We start from the raw sequence: 23,402 nt of genomic DNA on the forward strand, positions 1-23,402 counted from the left end.
CTAAAACGAATTGAGATACTAATGTTTAACGCCTCTTTATACGAAAAGCTTGCATAAATATGTATATCTAGTGTTAATGGAGGAGATAACAGACAACAACAACGCTGCAATAACAAATAGTAGTAATTTTAAGTAAAAAATTCGTTTGATGCAAATGCACAAAGCCCTCATTGATTTGTTAATATCGTTAAAATTCGTTTCGGCATGTAGACAAAGATGAATTTCTATTTTTTCAATCAGCTTAGATTTAGTGACTTAAGACAGCATTAAAAGATCTACTACATTACTTACGTTACGTGTGATATAAAGATACAAAAAACAAGCAAAAAAATATCAAAAATGATTTTAAAAATCTCAATAAAAAGAAGTATTATTATGGCATAAAAACTGGTGTTTTACTTTTAATAAAATATTAGGTGTTACTCTACGTATGAAAATTAGTCGGTAAGTTGAGTGGTTTTTTTGATCTTAGTGAAAACATGTTAAAGTTTCTTATTTTAATTAATATATTTGAGGGAAAAGAGTTTCCCGACTATCTAATACCCGTTACCCATAATGGGAGTGCAAAAAATAAAAAAATTTTGAAGCAATAACAACATATAATAATAATCTTTCGTTGGGTTTACGTCCTTAAATTTGCAAGCTTAGTCCTGTCATTCTAAATCTTAATAGGGTCGGAAATGCAGATATTAATATGTATTAATGTAGACTTCTAACAAAATGTTTTCAATTTTAAAGAACACCCCCAATGCACTGCACTTTCGATAACTTCTTGTGGAACAATAACGATACCCATATCCAAATACCGATACCAAAAATGGCGTCGTGATTTCCCAGTTGATTTTCCCAGAAAATGCAGCACACTTTGAGCCCCAAAAACGCAGCGAGTGAAATGTGGGATTAATTAGTGGAGAGCGACTAGACCAAGGCATGCAAAAGAAGCCCATCCCAGCCAGGAATCCACACCGTAGTTTTGGGAAGCGGTCATGGCAGCGGCGGCTACGGCAGCACCTGCGACATCCAGCGGGAATGCTAGTGCACCTGCTCCACTGCCCGCAGCTGGCCCAGGCGGAGGAGGGGGCGTACCAGGTGCTGTTGGGGGAGGAGCAGGTGCCCAGTTCCGGGAAATTCACAAGAACACATGGCTCAAACGGCTGACAGCGGATGGGAAACGTCTGACCGTGGGTCCCAAGGTGGGTGGTACCGAAACATTCCGCCCAGTGTATGGTTACTATATCACGTATCTTTCAGAAATCCGAGTGCTCCTGGGTGGTTTTCTGCGTTCACGATGACACGGAGGCTTTGCTGGAGGGCTATGCGGAACCACGTCAGGCAGCTGGACATCTGCCGGAGTGGGCCGTTTCATTGAGGGAAACCCTCCACATCTCCCATGCCCTCATCCCCAATTCCCATGAGTTCGAGTTTGTGGTCACGCTCAGCCACGAGGTGTTGCGCTTTCACGCCGTCTCTTGGTAAAACTAAAAGCTCCTCGCACGCAACGCCAATTAAGATTGCACCACTTACAGCTTACTTACTTTCGCTTTTGTTTTCGCAGGGAGATTATGCAAGAGTGGGTGGAAACGCTGCGCTCCAAGCTGCGCGAAATGAAGATTCTGTCGCCGCGCGAAAACCTCTACACGAAGCTACCTGAAGTGCGCGCACCGTTGCTGCCCACGCGGGATCCCACATCGCCACTGCCACCACCTCCTCCTGTTCCGGCGGCTCTGGTTCCGGGCGTCGAGCGTGTGTTGGCACCCAGTCATCAGGCTCAGCCAGCGCCACCTCCCGAGCCATCCTCAAGTCCAGCGCCCCCCACATCCGCACCTCCTGCTCCTGCTCCGTCTGCCATGTCGAACACTTTGACGCAGAACCTCCTCAACATGCTCTCGGATCCCATAAGCACCTACAGCGAGCAGATCAGTGAGTCGATAGAGTCAACCCCTGGTCAGGAAGATATCGCGGTAGCTGAGGGAGCCCCTGCGGAGCAACCGTCCACTAGTGATGCCGATTTGAATCTCTCGGACGACGAATATCTTTCGCCCCTGCTGCGCAAGGCATGTGTGCTTACCGAGAATGGAGTTCGCGTTGACGTTGTGGCGGCCACTGCACAGCGCGTTTCTGCCGGTATGAAGTCAACTGATCAATATTCTGTATATCAATTTTACTATAACATTACAAAATATAACTTTAAAACTGTAGATCAAATCCTGAACTTGGAGCACATTCTGCAATGCGAACGGCTGATTCCCAGGTGAGTAGATCCTACCCTACAACATCTCGGACATAAGCTCGTAGTTTTGCTGTAGGAACTTGACCACTGCCTTCTTGGTGGTCGGTTTGCCCTCAAAGGTGCCGATGAACAGTTTCCGCAGGACGGTCAGATATCTCATGGCACTGAGGGTGAGCCCCTGGCTCTCGGCATCCAATTTCATACCCAACACACTTTTGTATCTCTTGCTAACCTTAGCTTTCAGTTTATCAAAACTTTGGCTTGCCTCTTCTAGCAGAAGAGCACGCTGCTGCCGCCGGTAGTGATCCATGTGGGCACGCAGCAAGGTTTTGAAGTGCTCGTTAAAGTGCTTCACCTGCTGGTGATCGGATACGTCTTCGCAGAGAACACTGTACAAGGTGTCAAAAAACATTGCCGGATCTTTTCCATTGCAGAGTTGTTTTAGGGCGTTAATTGAGGAGCAGGCAAAAATTCGCTTTAGATATTGTTTCTCTTTGTCCAGCATGTAAATTTGTTCATGTTGCCTTTTAATAGCATGTTCGCCCTCAGCGCGCTTTAACTCCAACTTCTCGATCACACACTGCAGCTCCTTCGACTCCTTTGACAGTGCAGCGTTTTCCTCGACCAACCTACGATTGGCCTCCTCTATATTCTCGCACGAACTAAAGGAAGACAGTTCCTCTTCATTTAAACTTTCATCAGATTTGCAGTCTGCGACATTCTCGCCGCTTGGAGGGTTCCCCTTATCAACCAATTCTAAGCTCATTTGGTGAAGAGTGCGCAAATCCATCTGGAAACTGTCCGGCCACGTAAATGGATAGCCCAAAGTTTTTTGATCATTGAGTTGCTTATGAAGGAGCAGGAGCATATAGTTTCTGGAAAAGCGTTCCTTCGGCGTCGACTGCTGGAAGATGTTAAGCCATCGGGTGCATGTGGGCACGATGTGATCCTTATCAGGCAGCAGGCCCACCAGTTTCACCACACTGACGACCTCCTCCACGAAAAGGTCGTCTAACTTCTCCTCGGTCAAAGAAAACGTTTTGGCCATGTCTCCAAGATTTGTTAATATCAAACCGGCTTCCGATTTAGAAATCAGCCTACTAAGCCGTAATTTTATCCCCAATTCCATCTTTGATTTATGTGTATTATATTAATTACCGAAATGTATGCTTATTTTCTTTAAGACCTCAAACATCACGATCCATGTCCGCTGGAGCGGCTGACAAATCAAAGCGACCGCCACGGAAGCCCCTCCAATCCCAATCTTCGAGCGCCGCTCCCGCGAACAGTGCGGACTCTCAGGACAACATTACAATTATCCAAGTGTCGAACACCGGCAACAATGGCCAGGAGCAGCCACCCGAACTGCCACCCAAGAACACTACCACCGCCGAGGTGTTTCGATTCCCTGAGGTTAAGACCAAGCCCCAGAATAATGCCAAGCAGCAGACATCCCAGACCCATCACGAGTATAAAAGCAACGTACAAATAATTCCGTCCAATGCCAGTAGCAGTACCAGTACCATTCAAGTCCTCGGCAAACAGTCCAGTAGCAGTAATCCGTATACAACGCCCGTCAAGCAAAGCTCCGCCAATGGCGCCAGTCCACAGATGTCGGGCACCACCAAAGTAAAGGTGCTGGGCGACGGAGAGGCCACCACCACGGTGGCTGTCTACGGCACCTGCTATCCAGCGGGCGGAGGAAGTGCCAGCAGCTCTTCCGCAGCCTCTTCCTCTGTTAGTCCTGCCAAGCCGCAGACGCCGAGATTAAGTAAAAAGATAATACTCAGTGCCAACACGTCGGGCATTACGAATATTAGCGTGAACACAGAACAGGGCAGTGACTCCATAATCAGTGGTAATGTCCACTACGAAAAGGTCTTCCTATCCTCCAGCATTCCCATCACCAGCAGAAGCAGTCCCACAAGAGTGGCAAGCACGAATACCACCCAGCCGACGACTAATGGCAGTCCAGCATTGCCTCGTCGACGGTTGGCTTCGCCGGCAACAGCGCAACCAGTGACCCCCAGTGCAGCCGGAAGGGCTGCGCCGCAGTTGACCCGAGGACTAACTGAACTGGTGATAAGTTCGCGGCCCAGCAGAAGGGATTTCCACTACTTAAAACTGTTGAACACGCCACTAAAAACTAAGGCATCTCACAAATCAACCAGCGCCGCGAATAACAACATCGAACAGTCATCGCCTTCCAGCTCCAACAGTACCCAAGTTACGGCGTCGCAGAGGAATAACACCTCGATTGTAACCGGCGAGAGCCAGGAGCAACGGCGGCGCAGCTCGTCCACATCTGATGCCCAGGCGCCACTTCAGCGGGTCCCTCAGCCTGGAACGCAGCGTAATGCTAACAACAACGAGTTTACGCCATCTCGAAACGGAGCCTTTCGGATGCAGCCACCGCCACAGGGAACACCTCCGTCTAGCACCAATCCCGCGCAGCAGTCGCCCAACAAGCGATTGACGCTGCGGGAGCAACAAGTGATGCAGCTGCGCCGGGAGATTATGCACCCAGGTGGAGTGCGACTGAATCTGAGGCGCAAGGACTGTGTCGGTTCTATAGCTTGGGTAGAAGCCTTCGGTGGCGTTTGGTAAGTTTGGGAGAACATCGTATCAGCTCCAAAGTGATTGTATGTAGCCTTATTATACTAGGAATTTGCATAATCATGTGTTACGGTTTACTAACTAGATGAGTTTACAGGATTGCCGGCTGGAAGCAGAAGGAACATCCCGTGCTCTACAATGCCCTACACATCGGGGATCAGCTACTGTCCATAGCAGGCGTGAGCATCAGCAGTGCAGCGGAGGCCAACAAGATAATAAGGAACACCAATACGCTATTTGTAAGTTTATTAAGATCCATAGAAGTCTGATTTTATAATATCTCTGGTCCTTGTTTCGTACAGGTTGAGGTCTTGCTGCGACGAATTCCGTTCGGTCGGGCCTATGCCATCCGACGGGACCGAGAGGGTCAGTGTCTGGGTCTGATTCGCGATGGAAACACTTCCACAATCGTGGATGTGGTGCCAAACAGTTTGGCCGCACGTCACGGTCTTCCACCCAAGGTAAGTGATCAAGGGCAAATCTAGACAGACATCTTCTTAATAAACACTAACAAATGATTTCGTCTTAGACGCAATCTTGCGACGGCAATTCACTTACCTTTTGGATGCTCACCGAGATCAATGGTCGTTCACTGAATCTGTTCTTTAAGGAATTCGAGATACGCGACCGCCTGAACTCTGTGGGCCGGGATATATCCATTTTGGTGCAACCGTCAGATTTGATAACCAAGCTGAAAAAGCAGCTGAAGTCGCTGCGCGGCTACAAGGATTACTTAGTGCAGTAGTCACTAGCAATAACGATTGATTCCATATAACCACAAATAACTCGTAACTGTAATAAGCTGCTATACGCGAATCAATTTCGAATAGCTCTGGGCCAGTAATCATTCCATTTACGCGAAAAGGTCATTGAACGCAGCTACTATATAGTCAACTAGAACTGGTAGAATCATTTCGCTATATTACGTACTACCCACTTCATATATTAACTATGATCGAAACTACTTAAAGGACTTAGGTGTAGCGTTGAGGAACATATACAAAAACAACCTATATATTTTTTGCAAAACTTTATATAAACTCATACATATATATACAAATTGAATAGATATATATATATAGATCTATATACACCATATGTATAGCTGACACTTTGAAGGGCTACCAAATTTACACCTCGAATTTGTTTAGATGCGGAAAAGTTATGCGAAATTTACAACATGAAATTCAAGTATTTTAGGTTAACATATACACGCGTATCACACACACCTGTGCAACTTAGTATCCTTATGCGATATTGGAGTGCCTCTGATTTTGTTCATTGATGTTGTTTTCTTTCATGTTTTCATTTGTTTCGTGCGAAAAGACATACGCATCTGTCGTAACATATAAGATGTGATAAAAATGAGTACTCAAATTTAGGCAATGTTAAACGGTACATTTGTAAATGCTTTTTGATTTTTTTATTAATAAGTTTCAGTGTGTTATTTCGATAAACATATTACTTATGTATGTAACGGCCTTGCGAAACATTCATTAAAGCAATTCCACACAAATCACTCACAAACTGTTCCCCTCTTGGCCAGTGATGTCGCTTGCCTCCAGATTCGGAAATTGTACTTCTCAACATCCAGCTTCGAGTACACAAAGATGGGCATGGAGTTGGACATCACCCAAATGTATCCCTCCTCGTCGATCTACCGCGTGAGTTAAGAACGCAGTTAACCTGATTTTGGTTTGCTTGTGAAAATATGAGTAGATAAACTTACCGTCAAGTCGCTGGGGTAAATCATCTCCGATGAATTGGAATAAACAGAGCCATGGTTTTCCGTTGAAAAAGGCTTGCTGGTTTTCCAGCAGCCCACTCCACTCTTCTGGACCTCGGCAAAGAAAATCACTCCGGTCCGCGGATCGTACTTATGCATCGTGGACTGGGTGGACGGACCACGAGTTCCCAGAAGCTGGAAGTCGTCTCCATGATCAGAGCGTGCTGCATTGCACTCCTGCTTAAGGACCCTGTTGGACACAACAAACTCATTCGTACTGGCCATTGGATGGAAGTAGACATCCCTGCTGCCATCTGCCTTATATGCTCCCAAGGTCGCCGAGAAAATCCCGTCGTCCCAGCGGAAGGTCTGCCCGCCAATGTTGAGATCATCGGAAAGGGGATCAAAGTTGAAGTAGCTGTGCTCAAAGGACCAAATTCTATCGCTTCGCAGGTGGTAAACGTGCAGTCTGCGATTGACCAAATCCGGAATGTAGGCAAAGGCGTCGGCGCACCTTCGTGCGTCCACATCGACGGTGATGCTGGCCAGTCCACGTCCGATCTCCACTATGCTCTGTGGGATCTCAAATCGTTTCAGTAAGCGATCGTTAGCCAAATCGATCACCCAAATACTTGGACGCCGGATTTGTTGGCGATTATCTGATATGTAGATTTACATTTTAGTTGAAAATGGATCACATTACATATGAGGCACTCAAGAATACTCACTGGGAAACTCCAGCATTCCGGTGTCGACGAACCAGAGCCGTCCGCAGGCATCCACTGAGGTCCTGTAAACGGACACCAGGTTCTGTTCGCTCGCATTATACTGATTCAACGCGAAGTTGGGATAGGCCCGGAGGTTGGGACTCTGATTCCACCCATCCATGGCCAGATCGATGTAGTTCAAGGTGGATGGGATGCCCTCCTGTCGCCGGGGCACAGTGACAAAGAGGCGTCCTCGGAAGTGGGTCACTCCCTGGGGCACGTTGTTGTATTGGATGAAGGATCCAGTGCTGCTGGCTCCGGAATTGGAGGAGCCCAAACACTTTCGGGAGTTGTAGACGTGAGGATCTTGGTAAACGATAAGGATAAACGAGTATTAATGTTTTTATATTTGATATTCAAGCAACTAGCCCAATCCTTTTTAGTCCTTTTATACTAACCATGTGGCAACTATTCACAGTTAAGTCATTTAATTAGTTTTTAGTTATAGTTTATCAAACAAATGATTTTTAAAGAGTGACTAAAATAATATTCATATTATGGTAAATTTTTTATATTTTATGGAAAAAACCTAGTGACTCACCAACATTTGCTGATGTTTCTCATCGCCATCGTTTGCGTAAAAGTATTTTTATTGGCTTTTTTGGAATTACCTGGGATACAGAGCCTGCTCCACAAATCCATATAGCCATCCTTGCGATTGTAAAAGTCCAGCTGCTTCCACTTGAAGACCTCTATCATGGGATCTCCATCTGCGGAGATTAGCAACTGGAGCCCTGCGATTGCGCAGAGGAGCAGAACGTGCAGCGATAACATTTATATGGCTTTGTTTAAACACTGAATTTAGGTCCGGTCGTTCGCCTTTCCTGGCTGAAAACCCACTTGCGACTGATTCCCAGCTTGAGTTCAACTGAGTTATTCGTGCTCTGCGACTCGAAAACTCAGAATATGATGTGATAAGAGCACTGCAGATCCCACTGGGTTCCCAAGTTCTTCCTTTGCTTTAAATATCTCTTTACTAAACTTTATTACTTTCGAAATATTCTGAGAATCTGCACATACTAAAGAGTAGATTCGGAAGGCTTCCCATTTATTTAATAATTATGTCCCAAAGGGAAAGTTCGTTATTCTTACTTATGTATTATTAATTAAGTAACAGGTTTGTTAAGCATTCATTAAGATTTCCACACGAATCACTCACAAACTGTGCCCCTCCTGGCCAGCGATGCCTTCTGCTTCCAGATCCGGAAATTGTATACATCCGTGTCCAGTGTGGAGTAAATGAAGATGGGCATGGAGTTGGACATGACCCAAATGGTGCCGTCCTCGTCAATCTGGAGCAGAAAGATGAATCAAACATTTAACTAGGTTTTCTTCAATTATCCTTAACCATTTGCTTACCGACAAGTCGCTGGGATAAATCATGTCCATGGCATTGGAATCCACAGAGCCATAGTTTTCCGCTGAGATTGGCTTGTTGGTCTTCCAGCAGCCCACTCCGTTTCGCTGGATCTCATCGAAGAAGACCACTCCGGTCCCAGGATCGTATGCGTGCATCGTGGACTGTGTGGACGGACCACGGTTTCCGAGTACCCGGAAATCGTTTCCCTGATCGGAGCGTGCGGCGTTGGACTCCTGCTGCAGAACACGGTTGGAAACCACAAACTCATTTGTACTGGCCATGGGATGGAAGTAGACATCTCGACTTCCATCTGGCCGCTGGGCTCCCAAAGTAATTGAGAAGATGCCATCGTCCCAGCGGAAAGTCTGTCCGCCAATGCTGAGGTCGCCGGAAAGCGGGTCGAAGTTAAAGTAGTTGTGCTCGAAGGACCAGATTCTATCGTTTCGCAGGTGATAGACATACAGGCGCCGGTAGACCAGATCCGGAATATAGGCGTAAGCATCGCCACATTGACCCACCTTCACGTCGACGGTGATGCTGGCCAATCCACGACCCGTTTCAGCAATACTTTCCGGAATATCGAAGCGTTTCAGCACTTGATCCGTGGCCAAGTCGACTACCCAAATGCTGGGACGTCGGATCTGTTGGCGGTTATCTAAAAATAATAAGTACGATTGCGTTTACTTTATATGCTAGGCCACCAGAAAAAGAAAGCTGGCCTTGCTTTAACTACTGATAAGGATCGAACATAGTACGAAATAACCTGATCTATCACAATCTAATATAATACAAGAAAAGCATAGTAAACTCACTTGGGTACTCCAGCATTCCCGTGTCGATGAACCAGAGACGCTGGCAGGCATCCACGGAGGTTCTATAGACGGACACCAAGTTCTCCGCACTCGCGTTGAACTGATTAAGCCCAAAGTTGGGATAGGCCCGCAGCTTGGGGCTCAGAACCGATCCGTCCTCGCCCAGATCGATGTAGTTCAAGGTGGACGGGATGCCCACACGTCGCCGAGGCATCGTGACAAAAAGGCGTCCACGGAAGTGAGTGGCTCCCATGGGCACGTTGTTGTACGGAATGTAGGAGGCGTTGGGGTCGTCAGCGTTGGTGCGGGAGTTGATGACAACTGGTGTATCGCGTGAGGTCATAACCTGGCGCTTCCGACGAGAGTACTTGCCAGGAAAGACAACCGGAGCTAGTTTAGCAAGAACAAAATGGTATATAAAATAAGTACCTATAAATCAATTTTATAATCTGAGATTGAATTACATTTACGTGGGACGCGTAATAGCTAGACTCTGTAATGAAAACGGAATGAAAACTTGTAATACTTTTTACCATACCTGAAAAGCTGGGTCTGTCTTTTCTTCCTCCCAAACTCAAAGGGTCATCTCCGCGATTGTAAAAGTCCATCTGCTTCCATCTAAAGACCTCTATCATGGGATCACCATCTGCCAAGGAAAGCAGCTGTAACCCGGAGATTAAACTAAAAATCAGAAGTTGTGGCGATAACATTGCTCTGTGTTTTGGGAACTAATCAAAGTTCGCCTTGCCGAGTTGAGGCCTCAATAGCGACTGAAAGCCAATTTGTTCCCAATGGAAATCTATTCTCCCAGCGGTTCGAACGCAAATTATTAAATTGATAAGAAAAGCGCGACTCTCACAAGTTCTCAAACCGGTTTTGTGACTTGTTAGCCTGATAATAATGGCTATACCAATCGAATTATTTACATACAAATGGCACGAGAGAATTGGCTATTAGCTATTATTTTATTTTATGTTTTATATGTACATTAATCACAGAAGCATAACTATAAAATTAGCTGTAAATAACGCGACGTTATTCAATCTATTGTTTACAATTAAAAAACAAAGAAATGATTCTTTCATATTATCCAAAACTTCAAAATTATATACACAAACTGTAAGCCTTGGAAAACTGAAGCAGTAAAATTTGCGCCAAAATATTTAAGGGCGATTAGTGAAAATAATCAAATTACTACAAAAATCGATAAGCGATATCGATCAAAAAGGTGTTGTGTAAATCGCACTTTAGTCAGTGTAAACAGTGCTTTGCAAGATGCGCTACAATCTGTTAGCCAGTGCGTTAAAATTGCTGAATAGCACGAAGAACCACAATTTGTTGGTGGTGAACGTGCGCAGCTTGACCGGCTCCGCCCAAACCAATGATGCAGTGGCTCCGACCACACGCCCACCGCCCGCAGAATCGAGGAATGCTGGAGAGGAACAGCGATCGCTGCACATTGCCGTCATTGGAGTGCCCAATGTGGGAAAGAGCACCTTCATCAACAATACTGTGAACCACCGAGTGTGTCCCACTTCGGCCAAGGTGCACACAACTCGGCAGTCGAACACGGCCATTTTTACCACCGGCCAGACGCAGTTAGTCTTTTACGATACGCCGGGCCTGGTCACCCAGCATGAGATTCGTCGACACCACCTGGACCAGAACTTTAAGAGTGCCTACCGCCATGCCATACAGCATGCGGACATCATCGCCGTGGTACACGATGCCTCAAATGCCTGGACGAGGAAGGAACTGCATCCCACTGTTCTGGATACGCTAAAGGCCTATAGCAACCTGCCCAGTTTTCTGGTTCTCAACAAGATAGATGCCCTAAAGTCGAAGCGTTTGCTGCTGGATCTGATCAAAACACTCACCAATGACACTTTGACAGTGGGCAAGCGGGAAGTCCAAGTAAAAAGTACTCCCGCCAAGGAAATACGGATCAACAAGCGCGAGACCAGCTGGAGCCACTTCAGCGACGTGTTTCTTGTTTCTGCCTTGACAGGCAATGGGCTGCAGGAGATGCAAAACTATCTGGTGGGCCAGGCCAAGCCCAGGGATTGGAAATTCCCAGCCGACATTCATACCGACTCCAGCCCAGAAGCACAGATTGTAGAAAGTGTGCGGGCTCGTCTGCTGGACTACTTGCCGCAGGAAATACCCTACAGCCTAAAGTGCGAGATCGAGTACTACAGTGTGGAAAAAAGTAAGCATTCTGTGCATTCATAAAGTAATCCTTTCTAATTCCGATTCCTCTTGCAGATGTGGTTTACACCTCCGTGCAGGTCCAGTGCCCCACCACGCGAATCGAGCGCCTAATCTGCGGCGAAGGCAATGGGAAGCTGCGGCAGATCACGGAAAGGGTTACCTCGGACCTGGTGGAGATGTTCGGCCAAGCAGTGTCCCTTACCATATCCACCATTTCCAAGGGCAAGAAGACCGCTGCCTGAGCACTTGTTGATTACTTGTACTTTATTTGTAACGTTGCATAAACCTAAGAGTTCACAAAAGCTTCAAATGCGCCACCAGTTTGTCTACATCTTCGGCAGGGGCTGGACCCAATCCGAGGACCGTAGCTGTCCCAGATTCTAGCTGAGTGCGCCCGGCGTCCCTAACCATGGCGGCCACAACGTTCGCCTCTTGAGCCTGTCGTTCCAGGGAGCTCAGCTGTTCGAAGTTGTCCACTCGTAGCACTATCTTCGGCTGTCCCAGGCGACACCATCGCTGCACAATGGCGTTCTGGAGCTTGGTTCCCTGGACAGAGCTTTGGTAACACATGACTGCCGCATGGGCGCACTGGGCCGCTGTCTTGCCCTTGGACATCTTCAGGTCGGATCGCACCACTAGCGCCAGTTTGGTGGACTTGCCGAAGGCCAAACCGTTGCTCAGGAACTTCTGCAGGATGCTACTTGACGTGGGCATACTTCTGGCTCTGCTGCTCCACGTACTTCTGCATGCACGCGCGGAACTCCTTAACTTTTTCCTGGCAAGCCCTCCAGTCTCCCGTCTCGGCAATGCACTCCTGCACCTTGTAGTGAAGCTCTATACAGCCGGTCTTCTTCAGCATCAGTTCCACGGGATCCTGATCCGTCGATGCGGACATTTTCTTCTCCCCTTCGCCGGCTGAAATCGTTCGTTTCGAAATTACGAAACTCGGTCAGGGTTGTCAGCACATCGCTGAATCACCGATATTTTCAGCGCGACATTTGTGCTTCAAAAATATCGAATTTAAAGATATTACTATTTAGATAAATAAAAAACTTACGTTATATCTACGTAAAACATCTATTATGAATAAGTATATTTCATTATCCGTTAATTTATTTATTACGATTTTTTTTTGTATAAATACATATTGGGCTTTTTTACCCAAAGCATAAGTGTGTCTCAAATTGTTCTACGGTTTCTTAAATATTTGTCTGGCTTGAAATGCTTTTAGCTTCTCCCAAACTAAACTTTTAGGAGCCCATTACGATAGATTTTTGTGAAAGGGCCACATATATGATAATAAACTTTTTCGTTTTCTTCGGGAAATGAAAAGATGTGGAAATCATTTTTGGTCGAACAAGTGTGCACGGGGATGTGACCATTCGTTTACACCTAGCTTGCGTGGCGTTCCGGTAATTCGACTGAAAGCCGCAACGGTCACACCGCTGCGAATGCAATCAACGAGAAACTAGCGAATTGCAACGAGCAGGCGAAAAATCACAAAAAGCGGAAAATCACAACAATCGTGGGTGCAAACGAAACGGAAACTGCGAGGCAACGGAAAGTCGGGTCCCGGAAGAACCAAACGTATGGCCCTTCGGTGAAACGCTGATGAAAGCAGAGGCGGACTTGGCGCGATTCGAGGGGAAAAGCGCTTTGCGCTGCTCTGCGTTCCTTTCCAAAACCGATTTCGATTCCAAAAACCAAACCAATCCAATACCCACACTCACACACCGACACACAAGCGCGCACACACACACACAGACACGCGCGCGCATACAGTGAGCGAGTGAAAGTGCATCTACATCTGTGATTTCGTATATAATAATGCGTCGCGCATACGCGGATTTGGCCAGCAGAAGCACCAAAGACTAACAAGTGATCCGGAGCCGGGGACTGAGTTGGTTGGGCTCATCGACCCACCCACCGCGTGAAAGCCCCCGCCAGAAATGGCCGATCAGGTGGCGCACACCAAAGAAACGGATGCGGATGAGCCGCTGGTCAATGGCGAACTGCCAATGGAGGAGGCGCCGCCTTCCTGCTGCCATGTGATGTCCCTGTCCTCCATGGATGTAGATGCTGATGTGGATGCGGAGGGCGATGTGGATGCCACAACGTCCTCCTCCTGCGTCGCCACCGCTTCCCAGCTGAATCCGTCGCCACCGCCTGCTGGTGTCCAACAGGCGAAGCCGGCGCGGAGCAGCTCACCGCCATGCCATCTCCTGGAGCGGCTCAACTTTCCCGAGGGCAATATCATTAACACGCTGCACACGATCCTCGCCCTGCCTCCTTTCGATCCCTATGCGCCCGCCCCCAAGGCGGAGACGGTCTACAAGGAGGTCGTGTCGCTGATGCAGTGGAGTCAGCGGGAAGACAACGCCATCGAACTGGAGCTGAGTGACAAGCTGCTCCACGAGTGCGAGCACAAGGGCGGCGATCCCAACGATGAGACGCGGTCGTATTTGGTGGGTTCCCAAGATGTTCAGGAAGCTGTGGCAATTGATTTCATTCTGTATTTTCTTCATTCAAATGTTCCATAAAAATTGTTTGTGGGATCTAGATTGTATTTAATGAAGTGTCAAATCAAATAAGATAGTTCTGGGCTCTAGAAAGGTAGAAACTTTCTTATTAGATCGATCTTATATATTTCAGTATGCACAAAAATATTCTAATCGATAGGCGGCTTTTGAATATGAAATATTTAATTGAGTAAGCTTTCTTATTTGGCTGGGTGTTAAGAACACTTGATTAGAGATCTGCCCTAATACCAAATACAAGCCTTCTTAATAAATACTAACTATCCATTATCATCTTTTCAGATGGCCATTGAGAACATGCGCCTGTTCTCTGAGGATCCAAAGAATCCACTGCGCGACGCCGACGGACAGCTGCGTGCAATTACGGTGCGATTGCTTGAAATTATTAAGACGCATAATGAAACGTACTCCTAATCCATTGTAGCTATATTTCCAGAATCTTGCCTTCATATTTGTGAAACACCGGAAGGAGGAGTTTTTCACATTTTGTTCCTGCAAGGAATGTCTCGAATACCGCGAAACCATCATGGCCATCATGATGGATCAATTTAAGGCTGCGCACATGGTGGTCATGTTGCTAGACGTACTGATCAAGGCCTACAGCCCCATGTTGAAGTAAGAATAAACTCCATTACTTTAAGAAAATGTTCAAGGGTCAGTTGCTAATAATCATCCAAACATCTTTATTTTAGAAACGATGCTGCCTACAATAAGTTTGAAAAGCTGCTTGAGTGCAACAAGGAGATTTATTGGATTACGAGCGGCTACCTCTACGATAAAAATGCCGAATATCTTGATTTTATTGATGACACAGCGATCTCCGATAATATGATATTAGTGCTATTCAGCGCCATGTAAGTGGAGACCGCAGGCCCGCATTTGTTTACTTTATACCCCAAATTAAACATTATCTATCCCACAGCTTAATGGCAAACAATCCGATGCTGCTGCTACAAATACTCGCCTATAATGTCGAATGCATTGTGAAGGCATTTTCCGAGGGCATGATCGAAATTGCCCAGAATATTCAGGAGAACGAGAAAATTTCGGCAGAAAGGATGCTGACATGTAAGAGAGTTTTCTATTCCATTCCACTCCGTTCTTCTTAAAAGTAAACCTGTATAACATTATACTCAATTTATATTATACTCATTATACTCAATTTACTTTATAAATTGGTGAATTGGTTTAATAGGAAAACTGTATTAACTATATGAATCTCTATTCCATGTAGACATTCTGGACGGCTACTCAGATCTAAATTGCATCTCGCAGAAGATCTCGCTCAGCCTGTTTGCGTTTGAGAACGATTTCCTACGAAAGTTCAAGCTGTCGTGGGTTCTCCTATGTCAGCGCCTTTTCCAGCAACATGTATTCACTCCCCTGGGGGATACCATGCTGGCCTGCATCCTGTCGTTGAAGGAGGTGGCTCCATCGGCCCAGACGACGGCGCTGATTAAGCGGTACATGCTATTCGACGAGCACATGCACTCCATTGAGCGGCGCTGGACGGACATCTGGATCGAGCTAAATAAGTTTAACTTGTCGCCCACGGAGCATGAGCGCCGGATGGGCCTGCTCGATGTGTACAACATTTTCGACAAGGTCGTCCTGGACGCCACCTCGTTCTCGCTGCCGGATATCAGCGACGATGAGTTTATAGACTTCCAGCGCATCGTGGATCGCCAGCTGGCCTGGAAGAATATCATGGCCTTCACGAAGCTGAAATGGCCCGATGGGTTCTACGATCCGCCCAATAAGCTTGTGCACGAGGATCTCTGCAAGAAGTGCAATTCTCTTCTCGAGCACCATAACGAGTAAGTTTTACGAGCCACGTGACCTGAAATGAAGCGAAAATAATTATAAATTTTTTTATCCACCATTAGGAACTGCAAATGCATCACTTGCTCCATCGCCGGCACTCCTTTGCGACCGCGACAAGCGGGCCATTGTGCCAAGTGCACAACGCTCGGCATTGTCGAGAAGGATCCGAAGCTGATGAAGTCCAAGATCCTCAGCACCTGCACCAGTGATGAGGCCAAGCACAATGCGGCTATAGCGGCTGCCACGAGCTCCACCACCGTCCAACAGCAGCGACGCACGAGCGATCTGACGGAGGACGAGTCACCAAACAGCAGCAACAGCAGTGGAACGGTGTTTCGTCGACAGGCAGAGTCGTCCGATACGCTGCGCACCACATATCACATCGCATGGGCGGTATTTCAGCACCTGGCCACCAGAAAGCGCTATCGCCACGAAACGATCGAGCCGCAGTTCATCTGCGGTGAGAACTGCCGGGTCTCCGCTTGCCAGTTGGCCAGAAAGATTCTCTCTAACCAGCTGTCGCCGCTGCTGACCAAATATCTGCTGCGCTGCTTCCAGCCGCTGTCGTTCACGCGGGAGGAGCTGCGCTCCACGATTCCCTCCCTGATGTTCTTCAATCGAAAACTGGCGCCCAGCCCCGCTGAGCTGCTGGAGCTTCGAAACCAGCACTATGTGTACAAAACGTACTGGACCTTCGTTCTCTCCATCTACGCCAACTTTTTTGTGAAATTCAACTCGAGCTGCACGGATTTCGGTCACCTGGAGCTGCTCAAGGGCGATCTGCGACTGCGGCTGAACAGTGTAGTTGGTGATAAGGAAGACAATCGGTTTGAGCAGTTTCTGGCCCAAGTTATTGGGTAAGTCTATATCTAACATGTTCCCAACGTGGATGATCCTAAAAAATTTCATTTTTAAATTCGCAGATACTCACCCTTCAAAATCACTGATGAGTAAGTATTAAAGTCAACATATTCGGAATAAACTGAAAAAAAACATTCTGCAATTTTTGCAAGTCCATTTTTTCTAATTTGACGTTTGCCATTTTGACATTTGTGGACGGACATGTGACTTAGGGACTATCTACACCACAGGGTTGCCATTGCAAAATACTGCAGGAGTGAAAAAAGAGTTGTAACAAAATAGTAGTAATAACTATCTTGACAGTATCGCCTATCGATTACTAATTAATTGAGTCCTTAGCTTCGCATATCGTTATCTTCTGCACATGAACTGTCATTAAAAATTGCATGGAAATTGAATAAAACCAATAATTATTGGCAGAAATTGTAGCAAGATAGTCGCGACGATTAATAATGTAGCAGGCCTCTGTTTTGCATGCCAGAGACAGAGATTTTAAAAATGGGACTCAGCAAGGAAGAACTTGAGTTGTACTATTTTGATTCGGAAATCAATTATTCCAATTCCAGTTTTACTTTGGGTGATGCCAACATCGAGAAGATGCAATTTGGAGTGGATCAGCTAATGATGTTGCACGACTCTCAGATAATGTAAGTTCTACTTTATAGCACTTTAAATCATTAGCTTATGAGTTCATATTGTATTCCAGAAAACGCACTAAACCAGATAGTACTACTGGTTTATCGGGTGCCAAATCCAAGTCGGGAGAATCGAACTTGTCTCAGTCTGGGGGCAGAAATGGCGACGCCGGAGGCAACAAGAAGAGCAAGGAGAAGATGCGGAAATGTAAGTGGCTAAGATTCAGATTTCCGTTCGGATATGGAACATAGTGTGTATTTTCTAACCACTAGGCTGTGCTGACTACGCGGACATTGGGGAGCCCTGCAAGGAGAATCATTCGAAGAAACGTGTCAAAAAGGAGTGCAACCATGCGCGCTTCAACGAGACGAGAGATCGGCTGCGTAAGAAGCTCTCACAGATTGTCAACGACCGGAAGACAAAGTCCACGGAAGAGGCCACGCCATCGAAGACCAAATGCAGCATGCCGGAGCCAGCTGCTGTGCCCGCAGCGGCAGCCATCCCACCGAAGCGGCCGCCAAAGGCCGAATCCCTTTCGCCAAACCAACCACCCAGCCTGAAAGTGTTCGCCACGGCGCAGCTGCAATCCCCCGGCAATCCGCGAAAGATACCAGCCGCAGCGGCGGTTGCAGCGGCAGCTCTTAATGAAATTGGCGACAAGGAGGAGCAGGAGGGCGACAACAGTCTATTGCGTCTGGACAGCCTCTGCAAGAGGCTGCAGATGCACACCGATGCCACGGACGCCTCGACTGCGGCAACGGCGGCCGAAGCGGCAGCTGCTGTGGCCGCCTTTAAGCGCGGTGGCGGCTTTCCAGCGGATTACAGCAAAGAGGACATGATGCAGGACTTTGCAGAGTTCCTGGGTACCTATACCTATACTCGTGAACAGGACCAACAGCGCTGGATAAATGAGACGCTGAACTTTATTGAGGGCAAGTCCCAGCAGCCGCAGACCGCGAATCCCAAGAAAGCGGCCAAGAAGGCCAAGCAGAAGATGCGAAAGGAGGAGGAGAAACGTATCAAGGAGCTGGAAGACCTGCGCGGCCAGTTTCTGGACATCTATTTCAAGGAGTTCATCGACAAGTACGAGATGAAGGCCCTGACGGCTGCAGGCGGCCGGAAAAAGGAGAAAAAGCGCATCGGTGAGCTGGAGACGAACATTAAAAACCTCCAGCGGGCAAAGGCTAAAGTGGAGACGGTGATCCTCGAACTTATTGCCACCGTCAAGCAGACGAACAACGAGTTCAAGTTCTCCTACTTGCCTACCAAGCAACAGCAGCTGGCTAAGATGGCCCAGCTGGAAGAGATCCTGAACGGGGGCTCGACCTCGACGACTGCCACTGCCGAACCTGTTAGACAGGCGCCTCCACAGCAGTCTGTGCCGCAGTATCCCGAGTTCAGTAGCAGCGCCTCCTTCTACTCTCCGCCGGGACTCGGGCAGCAGAACACGCCCGTATGTTTTGCTCCTCCTCAGCAGTCCCAACATCCGCCTCAACTGTCTCGGGATGTGATTGCCGCCATGGCGGCCAACTCCATCACTGCCGATCCCTCCAAGCGCATTGTGACAATACGCCGGGTGCAGCTGCCACATCCGGGTGCCGAGCAGCAGGTGACTGTAGTGGCCAAAGGCAGTGCTCCGCACGAGGACAAACTGCTATACACCTTTGTTAACGGGCACATGGTGGCTTCGGGTCCGATTCAGCCGGAAGAAATTGCTCCTCCACAAGTCATCGTTCCGGCTCCAGCGCCCAGTGTTCCTGAAAAGAGTGCCAAGGCGAAGAAGAAAGAGGCTAAGCGAGCTGCCGCGGCGGCAGCAGCAGCTGCGGCTGAGGCAGCAGCGGCTGCAGCAGAAGCTGCGGCGGAGCAAGAAGCCAAGCTCAAGAGCAAGAAGCAGGCAAAGAAAACAGCCGTTGCCGTGGCCGCCGCCTCTAGTTCCGCAGCGAGCAGCAACTCCTCAAAGTCGCAGACGCCGCAGAGTACGCGCGAAAGCTCGGTGTGCAGTGTTAAGCCAAAGACTGCACCCAAGAAGCCGACTTCCAAGCCACCCAAGGTTGTAGAAGTGACACCACCGCCGGTTCCCGAGCCGGAACCGGAGCCACCCAAGAGGCAGAAACGGCTGAAGTCGAGACTGGATCCTGGCCAGTTGGACAACAATCCCTTTAAGTCGCTACACATGCAAGATTCTTCAGAGGGAGAGTGGGAAACTGGAAGTGAGGCAGAGGAGGAAATTCCAGCTCCAGCACCAGCGCCACCGCCTATAAGGCAGCAGCCCAAACTGCCAGCTGCTCCGGCGCCCAAGCCCGTTGCACCTTCAGTGGTCACAAAGGCGAAGTCGACTCCAGCCCCAGTGGCAGCACCTGCCAAAAAGGTGAAGCAGCAGGAAGCGCCCCAAAAGCAACCAGCGTCGCAGCCGGCCAAGGCCCAGGCACAGCCTAAGAGCAAAGCGACGTCTGCTTCCGGGGGCAAGTCCAATCCGCCACAGCAGCATCAACAGTATCAGCAGGAAAAGGTTCCGCCGACCAAGACCCAGCCGCAGCGTCCAGCGGAATCATCGAGGAAGCAGAAGCAGGCTCCTGGAAATCTCGAATCCAATCGCAGCGCTCAGAACCAGCGCAGTGAGCACTCGCAGACGCAACAGCCGTCTCGCGGTGGACGGGGCAATGGTCGAACAAAGTCGTCGGCTGGGGGCCAACAGCAGCCCGTTCAGCAGCACTCCAACCCTCATGCGGCGGAGTCCAGTGCTCCTCCAAAGAGGTCGCAGCGCGGAAAGCGCGGACATCGCCAGAAGCAGGGTAAGTTACAAAAAACCGTTCATGCAACAACCTATATTAATTGATACATTTTCATACATCATCCCTTGCAGAGGATCTCTCCGGCATTCCACACAACATGGGCTATTTCAATCCCAACGAAGTTGCCATACCCCCGCCGCAGACTGGAAGCTATGCCAGCACCCTCGCCCAGCAGATGCAGCATTTACGCATCAGCCAGGCAGGAGGTAGCTCCAGTTCGAAACAGGCATCGCAGTCCCCCAACTGCAGCATTATGGACCAGCTGAACCGCGGTGTACAGGTGGAACACCTTTCTCTACCGCCTGGTATCACCCTTACCAAGGTGGATCCGGCTAAAAGCGAGCAGTTGCGCCAGAAGAGTGAGTCCATCCGGTTGCTGTCCAAGCCTCTGGCCGAGCAGCAGCAGCAACAGCAGCAGCATCACTTCCAGCAGCCGTCTCACCTCCTGGCGGGATACTATGGAGCAGCCGGTGCCGCTGGCATGGATCCCAACGGTGTTATAATGGTGGAGGCCAACCCACGACCCAATCGCAGCCAAGCTCCAGCTCCACCACCAAATGTGGCTGCAGCGGCATCTGCAGCGAGCGCCAACGGCAAATCCTCCAGGCGACGCCGTCGCAATCGCGGAAAGTCTGGTGGTGGTGGGAGCGGCGGAAACCCCGGCAGTTCTGGGCCGGCCAACAAGCAGCGAACGGGAGGAGGCGGCGGATCAGGAGCAGGAGCGGGCGATGGCCAGATATTGGGTCCCTCGCCAGCCACTGCGGCCACCATTGAAGCCAACGCCAGTGGTAATATCATCACGCTGCGCAATCCCATGTTCCATCAGGGCAATGGACCAGCGGGCGGCGGAGGTATGATGCCGCCCAATCCCAACCCAATGCCGCCAGGTGAGTAGTTCTTCTACTTGCTTTAAATTGTGATATAATAATAAATACATTTTGACCATTCCTTGCAGTGCGAAACTTTGCCGCCGGACTTCCGGCAGCTCCAGCCATGGCCATGGATCAACCGGCCGCAATCATCAAGAACGAGAACGGCATGTTTACCATACGGAATCCAGCGCTTCACCAGGCGGTGACCAATGGCCTGGCCATGGGAGGCTATCGCCAGTTCGGCAGCAATGTCAACTACTACACGCCCCAAGAGGCTGTGGCGGAGGCGGCACGCGCCACACAGCAAAAGCAGCAGCAACAGCAGGCTAGTGCGGCCACAGTTGGTCACGGCGGCAACAGCACCTCGAATTTCTCCTACTTCTCCAGTGGATCGGCCAGTGTCAACAGCAGCAATGGCGGCAACGGGACGCACAACAATATCAGTATTAGCTGTACCAACGTTCCCCCAAGCAGCGCCGAAAGCGGGGCCAACAGCCCTGGCAGATTAGTCGGCGAAGCGGCTGTGATTGCCCGTCCCAAGCAGTCACAGAAATGTCTATCAGCCATTGGCAGCGAGCTGAAGCAAAAAGCCAAGGACAGCAAGTGGCCGGGATTTGGCCAGCAGCAGGATTACAGTGGTACTGGCGGATCTGGAGGAGGAGTTCCACTGCAGGAGAAGTACCAGCAGTCGAGCTACTACAACGGCTTCGAGGTCTTCTCAGCTGCAGCGGCCGCAGCTTCACAGGGTTCTGGAAGCGGCGGTGGATCGAGCGATTGCCACATGCATCACAGCTGTGGCGACGACTCTCCGCCGCCCACCATCACCGGTTTCAATTCCTACCTGGAGGGCATTCCGAACACCGGAGTGATTCGCTACGACGACGCCGCCTTCCTCAAGAACTTGATACCGGGCCAGCATCTCAACAACGAGGTGCGTTACGGATCTGATAATTGGTTTTTGGACCAGGATTTCTATTCAAACTATCAAAATTATCCGCTGCCCACTCAAAATTACTATCCATTCGCCTCATTTTTCTCATCCTAATTACTTTTTGTATCTGCACATTTTTAATTTGGTCATTTTTGAAGGTTATTTCGCAAGAAAGTGTAAACTTTGAATTTTTGTAAGGCAGGCTGAAATAAAGTCTACAAATCTTTATTTATAGTTTTTCTAATAGTTTACATACTCCCATCGCATATTGCATTTGCATTTCCAGGTCTCCATACACAATATTTCGGAGTCCAACTTCACGCGCAACAACGCGTCGCCGTCGCCGCATCACGTGGAGATCACCAGCGTGTTTGGCAACCGGGCACGCTCCTCCAACGCCTATGATCCGCAACAGCAGCCGCCGCCGGGCAGCGTCGGTCCGGGTGCCAACTACTGCGACAACGTGGCCGCCGACTACGGCAGTGGTTAGTGCACACGATATGGTTTAATTCTTAATCCAATTGACCCACTTTTAGTTGCAGACTCCCACCTCTTCGTGCAGAACAATCTGCTGACGCGAATGCCACAGCCGCCGGTGCCTCCGGACCCCTTTGGCTACGACTTTGACCACTCGGTGGTACCGGGTGGAGGCTCGAAGGCGGCAAGCGTAGCCAGCGATCTGAACGAATTCCTGCGCCGCAGCCCGCTTAGCCAACGAACTTCGCCGTACAGCCAGGACGAGAATGCCGCCGCCCTGGAAACCTTCGTACAGAACATGAACGCGCTGCAGATCGCCACTGACGCAGAGTGCTCGCGGCTCAATGGCACGGTAGCCGGAGGTGGGCCGAACGATGTGGCCTCGGCGGATGCCACCGCCGGAGGAGCCGCCAATGCGGCCGCTGCATGGTGGTGAACCACACGACAAGAGGTGCTGCATGGCCAGCAGATTGAGTTGAACTCCTCACATTCATCCCACTCTCAAATACGCAGACATTTCATCGAGGAAAAGCTGAAAAAACGAAACATAAAAATGAAAAAACCGAAAACGCATCCAAGAAATCATTCAAAATGACTTAGGAGTCAATTTCAATGTTTCAACAAAAAAGAGAAAAATAAAGAAAAATCAACTTAAATGGAAGTTCACATGCGAATGGGTGTTTTTATTATTATTGCTTTGAACTTAAATCAACTATAGACTGGCTTTTTACAATTACCAATTATTTTATG

General features: G+C 48.8%; 8 protein-coding genes across 12 annotated transcripts; 3 read left to right on the forward strand and 5 right to left on the reverse strand.

The window, feature by feature from the left end:
* The first annotated feature begins 800 nt into the window (after nucleotides 1-800).
* LOC120454670 (mucin-5AC) lies at nucleotides 801-6,365 on the forward strand. Its single transcript, XM_039640186.1, has 8 exons — nucleotides 801-1,193; nucleotides 1,252-1,472; nucleotides 1,556-2,124; nucleotides 2,200-2,251; nucleotides 3,415-4,833; nucleotides 4,944-5,085; nucleotides 5,149-5,307; nucleotides 5,376-6,365. Exons 1-8 carry the CDS (start codon nucleotides 987-989, stop codon nucleotides 5,589-5,591), a joined length of 2,985 nt encoding a protein of 994 aa, XP_039496120.1. The 5' UTR covers nucleotides 801-986; the 3' UTR covers nucleotides 5,592-6,365.
* LOC120454673 lies at nucleotides 2,147-3,342 on the reverse strand. Its single transcript, XM_039640189.2, has one exon. The coding sequence runs from the start codon at nucleotides 3,276-3,278 to the stop codon at nucleotides 2,268-2,270; it is 1,011 nt and encodes a 336-aa protein (XP_039496123.1). The 5' UTR covers nucleotides 3,279-3,342; the 3' UTR covers nucleotides 2,147-2,267.
* On the reverse strand, nucleotides 6,357-8,279 carry LOC120454674 (L-dopachrome tautomerase yellow-f). The gene is made up of 4 exons (XM_039640190.2): nucleotides 7,951-8,279; nucleotides 7,301-7,645; nucleotides 6,576-7,231; nucleotides 6,357-6,503 (listed from the first exon to the last, which is right to left on the reverse strand). The coding sequence occupies exons 1-4, from the start codon at nucleotides 8,111-8,113 to the stop codon at nucleotides 6,363-6,365; spliced, it is 1,305 nt and encodes a 434-aa protein (XP_039496124.1). The 5' UTR covers nucleotides 8,114-8,279; the 3' UTR covers nucleotides 6,357-6,362.
* A 26-nt stretch (nucleotides 8,280-8,305) lies between these two features.
* Nucleotides 8,306-10,291, reverse strand: LOC120454671 (L-dopachrome tautomerase yellow-f2). Its single transcript, XM_039640187.2, has 4 exons — nucleotides 10,050-10,291; nucleotides 9,512-9,901; nucleotides 8,699-9,354; nucleotides 8,306-8,631 (listed from the first exon to the last, which is right to left on the reverse strand). Exons 1-4 carry the CDS (start codon nucleotides 10,219-10,221, stop codon nucleotides 8,491-8,493), a joined length of 1,359 nt encoding a protein of 452 aa, XP_039496121.1. The 5' UTR covers nucleotides 10,222-10,291; the 3' UTR covers nucleotides 8,306-8,490.
* Nucleotides 10,292-10,744: 453 nt separating this feature from the next.
* Nucleotides 10,745-12,032, forward strand: LOC120454672 (GTPase Era, mitochondrial). Its single transcript, XM_039640188.2, has 2 exons — nucleotides 10,745-11,720; nucleotides 11,777-12,032. Exons 1-2 carry the CDS (start codon nucleotides 10,787-10,789, stop codon nucleotides 11,962-11,964), a joined length of 1,122 nt encoding a protein of 373 aa, XP_039496122.1. The 5' UTR covers nucleotides 10,745-10,786; the 3' UTR covers nucleotides 11,965-12,032.
* Nucleotides 11,972-12,436, reverse strand: LOC120454675 (probable peptidyl-tRNA hydrolase 2). Its single transcript, XM_039640191.2, has one exon. The coding sequence runs from the start codon at nucleotides 12,434-12,436 to the stop codon at nucleotides 12,017-12,019; it is 420 nt and encodes a 139-aa protein (XP_039496125.1). The 3' UTR covers nucleotides 11,972-12,016.
* Nucleotides 12,420-12,684, reverse strand: LOC120454677 (cytochrome c oxidase assembly factor 4 homolog, mitochondrial). The gene has a single exon (XM_039640192.2). It carries the CDS (start codon nucleotides 12,615-12,617, stop codon nucleotides 12,420-12,422), a length of 198 nt encoding a protein of 65 aa, XP_039496126.1. The 5' UTR covers nucleotides 12,618-12,684.
* Nucleotides 12,685-13,156: 472 nt separating this feature from the next.
* Nucleotides 13,157-23,326, forward strand: LOC120454366. Of its 5 annotated transcripts, none has more exons than XM_039639590.2 (15): nucleotides 13,157-14,187; nucleotides 14,542-14,625; nucleotides 14,684-14,874; nucleotides 14,952-15,113; nucleotides 15,182-15,327; nucleotides 15,494-16,076; nucleotides 16,146-16,940; nucleotides 17,007-17,033; nucleotides 17,511-17,591; nucleotides 17,651-17,787; nucleotides 17,853-20,372; nucleotides 20,444-21,259; nucleotides 21,328-22,175; nucleotides 22,462-22,660; nucleotides 22,712-23,326. In XM_039639590.2, exons 1-15 carry the CDS (start codon nucleotides 13,672-13,674, stop codon nucleotides 23,086-23,088), a joined length of 7,482 nt encoding a protein of 2,493 aa, XP_039495524.1. In that variant the 5' UTR covers nucleotides 13,157-13,671; the 3' UTR covers nucleotides 23,089-23,326. The 5 variants fall into 5 exon arrangements, with proteins under 5 accessions (XP_039495524.1, XP_039495525.1, XP_039495526.1 ...); XM_039639591.2 differs by having other exon boundaries at nucleotides 22,718-23,326; XM_039639592.2 differs by having other exon boundaries at nucleotides 14,696-14,874.
* The last annotated feature ends 76 nt before the right edge of the window (nucleotides 23,327-23,402 follow it).

The sequence above is a fragment of the Drosophila santomea genome, chromosome 3R (genome assembly GCF_016746245.2).
Source record: "Drosophila santomea strain STO CAGO 1482 chromosome 3R, Prin_Dsan_1.1, whole genome shotgun sequence".
Taxonomy (NCBI): domain Eukaryota; kingdom Metazoa; phylum Arthropoda; class Insecta; order Diptera; family Drosophilidae; genus Drosophila; species Drosophila santomea.